The sequence below is a fragment of the Etheostoma cragini genome, chromosome 15 (assembly GCF_013103735.1).
Source record: "Etheostoma cragini isolate CJK2018 chromosome 15, CSU_Ecrag_1.0, whole genome shotgun sequence".
In the NCBI taxonomy this organism is placed as follows: Eukaryota; Metazoa; Chordata; class Actinopteri; order Perciformes; family Percidae; genus Etheostoma; species Etheostoma cragini.
Window position 1 is genome coordinate 17,153,344 of NC_048421.1, and position 6,129 is coordinate 17,159,472.

General features: G+C 42.2%; 1 protein-coding gene and 1 long non-coding RNA gene across 3 annotated transcripts in view; one reads left to right on the forward strand and one right to left on the reverse strand.

The window, feature by feature from the left end:
* The window catches only part of nucb1 (nucleobindin 1), a 6,096-nt gene extending 4,749 nt beyond the window's left edge, over nt 1–1,347 (forward strand). For both annotated transcript variants that reach the window (XM_034893437.1, XM_034893436.1), the window contains exons 11-13: nt 439–609; nt 796–910; nt 1,011–1,347. In XM_034893437.1, coding sequence (XP_034749328.1) covers nt 439–609; nt 796–910; nt 1,011–1,096 — 372 coding nt within the window. In that variant the 3' untranslated portion in view covers nt 1,097–1,347. The remainder of the gene's footprint in view (nt 1–438; nt 610–795; nt 911–1,010) is intronic.
* Nucleotides 1,054–6,129, reverse strand: part of LOC117957611 — an 8,282-nt gene continuing 3,206 nt past the window's right edge. The window contains exon 2 of the long non-coding RNA XR_004659542.1: nt 1,054–1,144. This is a non-coding gene — a long non-coding RNA (uncharacterized LOC117957611). The remainder of the gene's footprint in view (nt 1,145–6,129) is intronic.

Sequence of the window (6,129 nt, forward strand, 5' to 3'; positions counted from 1 at the left end):
AGAGAGAGAGAGAGAGAGAGAGAGAGAGAGAGAGAGAGAGAGAGAGCTGAATTCTAAAAAGAAATTCTGTAAATGTGCCAGCGACGAGTTTGAAAATGATGAAAATATAAATAAAGTATAGCATTTCTAGTTTTTCTAAAATGGAGGTAGCAGTACGTCTATGGCTTACATAATATAGATTTCTCATCCAGTGAAGCAGGGTAATAATTATGTGGCATGAAGAGCATCGCAAGCATCTGCGAAGCTTACAACAGTGGACTACATGCCTTCCATTAGTCTAAAGTATGTTAGTAGAATATGTACATTTGCATGCAAAATAAAGTTCTAGACAAAAGCAGAACCAAGTCATGGTTATGGTGAAGGCTTTACATAACCAGAACCTTTCAGTAGTGGTGTGAGAACCTTGCATTACATCGGTTCCCACTGCTATCTCTGTAGACTCTGGAAACCAAGCCAGTGTACACCGAGGAAGAGCTGCAGCGGTTTGAGGTCGAACTCCGCGACAAAGAGGAGGAGCTGAAGAGGAAGGCGGAGAATCTGCGTCAGCAGCAGGACCTGCTGAAGGAGCGAGGCAAAGCCCTGGAGGCCCAGAGGAGAGAGTACCAGCAGGTAACCGCCCCGCCACGTCAGTCCCAGCTTCATATCGTCTGCAGCTGGATTAAAGAATGCAGCCCAGGGCATCATCATCATATTAGGGTCAAACTTGAATTATACTAAGTCCGTGGCCAGTTTTCAGCCTGTAATGACACTGAAGCATGTTCAAATGATAACTTAATTGCGATGTTTCAATTTCAGGCAGTATTAGAGATGTCCCAGAGACAGAAGGAGCAGCAGGCAGCAGGCGGGCCGCCTCCTGCAGGTCCTAATGGAGAACTACAGTTCCAACCAGAGATACAAGTGGAAGATAAAGGTAAGCAACTTTAGATGATAAATGTCTTACTGTTGGAATGGATTTATATTGTTGCGGTTCTTATTGAGTGGATTGTTGTTTTTCTCTCTCTCTGTCCCAGAGGCAAAAGTCCCAGCTGAGCACCAAGCCGAGCCTCCGAATAATCTGCCTGCAGAGCCTCCACAGAATCTGCCTTTACACACTTAATGCGCTACGCTCAGACAGCCTTAACACACACACACAGACACACACACACTCCGATTTGCACTGACACAGATGTCCAGATGGGTTCTAAATTACGTGAACTGTATGTATAAATTCAGACGGACTTGGCTCGTGAGCCATGACATATCGTACTGTGCGTTCATCTCTGTGGTCTACATTAGATTTAAAGACCTTAAATGGCCTTCAGTGTAAAATTAAAAACATCTTCAAATAAAATCTTAATTTAAACCAAACTTGTTGAAATCAATCTATTTTGGGGGTCGCTGGGCAGGATTAGTTTCATCTGAATCCACTCCAGCGTCCACAGCGATGCTGCGTGAGATTTCTGGAGCATCGGCCTCCATGCAGGTCAGTCCGAAAGCAGCTACCTTTCTTGACATTCTGACCACCGGGTGGCGTTTATTCATTAGATGCAGCTTGCTAAATCGAAAATGTTAATCAAAAATAACAATTTTGAGGGGGTTGTACATGTTGGGGGGGCAGGCCAGATCTGGCACGTGAGACAACAGATGATAAGATATTATATTACATCTATTTGACATATGATGTAATGTTATATTTATATGTAAAAGCAGTTATATACAAACTAATAACAGAATGCATTACAATGGAATAATATAAGAAATAACCCATTATGGTGACAAGTGGCCTGTTGCCCACTGTCATGGCTCCCCGGGGACCTGCTGATGCTTGTTGTTGTCCAGCTGATGACATGTCGCCGCTCAGGGCGTTCCTATCAGCATTCCTCTCACCCGCTGACCTCCCGTGACCCGCTGGGCCCCTCCCCTCCTGTTGTCCACGCAGCTGCCTGCTGTCAGTCACCGCTGTCACATGGGCCAAATAAAGACGTCTTGGGGAAGCTGCCTGGATCATCAAGTCAGTGTTCGTTATGATGTAATCCCTAAAGTTCAGACACACAAGATTTATTTAGAAATGCTCAGCCTTGTGGATAAAGAAGCAACAAATACAGTGTGTTACTGAGCGTAACCTGACCTTTATAGATGCACAAACCTTTATTTTTGGATATTTTCCAGCCAATATTAATACATAAATTACACGTGTTATTATTTAAGCACAAATGCATGATGCAAAACAGACCAATATAGGTGTATTCTGTTTATAAATAAGTGTTGCATTAACGGACAAACTCACAGTGGAAAGAATTCAGCAGTCAGTCCAATGTTATTTGATACTTTGCACTATTCTTCTGCAATGTGGTTACGTTAGTGTACTGCTGTTAAACAGAACATTCCCCTCCGGGGAGAAATAATGTACCTCTATATCTTTGTCAGCAGTGGAATAATACTGGAAGATACCAAGATCACCCGCCTATCTAGCCAGGCCGTTTGTTTCATCAGGGGGCGGGGACAAATAATAATTGGAAGGTCCTGAAAATTTGCACTTGCCAGTTTTGAACACCCACCCCCCCTCCCCGTAAAATACGCCTGTTCATTCACGTAACGATAAGCAACAAGTTGCAGTAACGTATCATTTAGCTGAGGCTTTTATCCCAAATGACTTCCAATTGCTATATATGTCAGAGGCCACATGCCTATGAAGCCACGAGGGGTTAAGTGACTCAGGGACACATTGGTTGGGAGTTGAACCCAGATCTATCACATTAAAGGCATGTGTCACATCCACTGTGCCACCACCACCTACAGTTACATGTCCTTGCACTATAAAACAAAAAGTTAAAGCCGTGCAAAGGAAAACATTTCACTAAGAAGACTTTTACTTTGATATTCAAGATTTTACTGCAACAAAACATCAACACATTATGCTCATTTTCAGGTTCAAAATTGTATTTAGAGGTGATATCAGAGTAGGTTTATATGGTGTAATTTTCAAAAAACACCATATTTGTTTGTTGTACTACACATCGCTGCAGCTCCTCTTTTCACCCTTTGCGTTGAGCTCTCTGTTTATGCTAGAGAGTGAGACATCTCACTTCTCTTCCATCTTTGTTGGGAGTCGTACATGTGCAGTAGCTAGGTACGGACTACTAGCCAGTCAGAGGCAGAGTATGAGTTAGTGCCACGCTAGCAGTTAGGCGGGCATTATAACACATAACGTGGTAAGTCCCTTTGGGGGGGACTTTGGACTTTTTCACCTTGTAAACCAATGACGTGCACAAAAAAAGATATATAACACACCAAAGGAAAGGGGAAAAGGCCAAAAAGCGTAGTATGAACACTTTTTTAAATTATTGTTGTTTTTTAACATAAATGCCGTACGTTGTATGGAACCCTTACTGCGTTCTTTGCAGGTCAAATGAACGATTACATTCATTGAAAGTATTTATAGTAAAAAAAACATGTTTAAATGGTTTTAAAACAGTATCCTGACTGAACTTTGACATAAACCAGTCAGGGATCCACTCAACATCATTTTGATCTTAACTCTTATTTGTCAAAGTAATTCATAATTTCGGCCTTTTGGACTAAAAAATTTGGGGAAATGTCATATCAATTAGGTTTATTGACCAGGAATTTTAGACAAAACCTTGGAAACAACACAAATGTTTTAAAAAGTGTCAAAAGCAGAAAAACTACAATTTGAAATAAGATTTAAACTAATTGCAAGAGCGGGTTCGGATCAGACAGGACGTTGCAAATACTTCAGTGTACTTGTACTGTGTTGATGTTTTAGATTTGTAAACTGCCTTGCTGAAAAAAGAATAACCTCTGAACTGAAAACCAGAACTCCCAGCCAAGAGGAGAGTGAGTATTAAAACCTGTCCGTCCAGCTTCGATCTGCTGTTGGTCCTCCCAGACCTTCTACCTTATGTTCCTCTCTAAATTATTTGATTTGGGAGGTAAATTTGGATGCACTTGAATCTCACTGGCACATCACCCTCTCTGAAGAGGATATTACATCATCTCCACCTCCCTCCTCCGCCACTACCTACACCTTTCTCTCCTGCGATCTGATTGGCTGACGGACTGAGCCTTTTTGAGAATTGGTGATGGTGACAAGGTTTTACTGATATTAGTTAAAGGTACTTTAATGTCACATACATGTCGCGAAATTCATTCTCTGGATTTAACCCATCCCTCAAGGGAGCAGCGCCCGGGGACCAACTCCAGATCTGAGACTGGAGAACCTAGTACATGTTTTTTGATGGGGGGGGGGGGGGGGGGGGGGGGGGGGGGGGGGGGGGGGGGGGGGGGGGCACAGGGGTACCCGGAGGAAACCCAAGCAAACATGGGGAGAACATTCAAACTCCACTCAGAAATGCTCAGAACGACCTCGATCTGAACCCAGAACCTTCTTGCTGTGAGGCCACAGCGCTCAGCATTGGGCCGCCAAGTAATGGGAATTAATCACAGAAGGGGGGGGACAACAACATTTTATTCAATTTGTTAGGATAAAATAATGGAATCCCTAATACGTCCTGCAAATGACTCCCCTTATGAACTTGCAACTACAGTTCTGGTCATTTTAAAGTTATTCATTCCAGGTTGACCTTTTAAAAGTTCCTCAAACTGTTCAGTTTCACACAAAGAACTGCGAACCCATGATGGTTGTTTAAAATCTAGACTTCTGGGCTTTAAAATAAAAAAAATAAAAACCATGGTCCCTTATCAAGCCGCTAGAGGGTGCAACTGTGTAATTATTTTGGCAAGTTCCATACTACCGCTGTGAGAATAACTGAGGAAATAATTCTCATTCTAACGACGTTCATTGGTTTTTTGTCTAAAGGAATCCAACTGCAATAAAGGCCAGTTAGAAGCAATCTGTGAGCATAGACTGTAAAAACAAGCTTGTGAGGCTGTGAGGAGTTCATGGGCTGATGTGTTCCTTTAAGACCCAGCATCTTTACCGAGGAGGACAGAGGAGGGAAGGTCCACAGAAACACACGGACAGGGAGGCGGAAGCACGGGTATTTCTCTTCACAATAGGTTTCAACCTTACATTAAAAAGAAGTGAGTTATCAATCATTACCATGGATTGTGAATACGACCCTGATATTTACAGTCCAAGTTTTTTTTTTTTTAAGATTAATAGGCTACATTATTGCTCATTTTCAACAAAAGATACATGTCTACAAGGATTTAATACAGGTCACCTGTCCTGGGTCCCTGTTAGCTGTCCTTTAGATAAGTGTTCCCCAACTCCTCTTTTTTAGCTTCTGATGCTTAAATTAATTATCAATTCTGATTGAAATAAAATCAAACCTATTTATTACAAATTTTTAAATATATAATGGTTTTATTTGTTGCATAATGCTCATAAAAAATGTGCAGTCAAAGGCAGGTTGGCATACCCTTAACGCAACAAGCTAGTGCAATAAATAATAATAATTGTTTAATTAGCTTTGCTTCATTTATCTGCCATTATTGACTTTTGAAGTACTTGTGTTTTTATTAATCTATTATTGTAATGATTATAAATTATATAATAAATGATAATTAGAATAAAGGGAATCACAAAGCATATCATTTCAATTATATAACATTTTAAAAATATAAAATAATTCAGTTGAATCGTTGTATAGGCCTGCTTTGTAATTTTTCAGTTTATTCAACGTATAGGATTAACTGGGTCATTTTTCAGCCATGTGGAGGTTCGTGCCTTTTGGGGTTTAATACATCCACATGTTTTGTATTATTTTTGTATATTTCTTTATGGTTCCCAAGCGTTTTATAGACTTGCACGTTTTGTTCTGAAAAGTCGCGACCGGATGTTGGCTGTGTTTCCTGCGTGTAACTTGGCGCCGCGGCTGAGCCGAACCGTCGCTCCCTCAGCTGAGAGAGGGAGGGGACGGGGCAGCTGGTAACCGGGCTGGAACGGGGAGAAGCTGCAGCCTCCGTCTCTCAGGTGCTCCGATGGAGTGAGCCGGGCAACGCTACGCCTTCGCTTCCCTTCTCTGTCGACCATGGAGCGGGTAAGACGCACGACAACCTTCGGTGGCGGCCGGGATCCACCGTGATGTTCGCTACACAGATCTAGCTGTGCGTTCGACCGTCCAGCTGTTTTTATGGGTGGGGGGAGTGGGGTGGTGCGGAGAG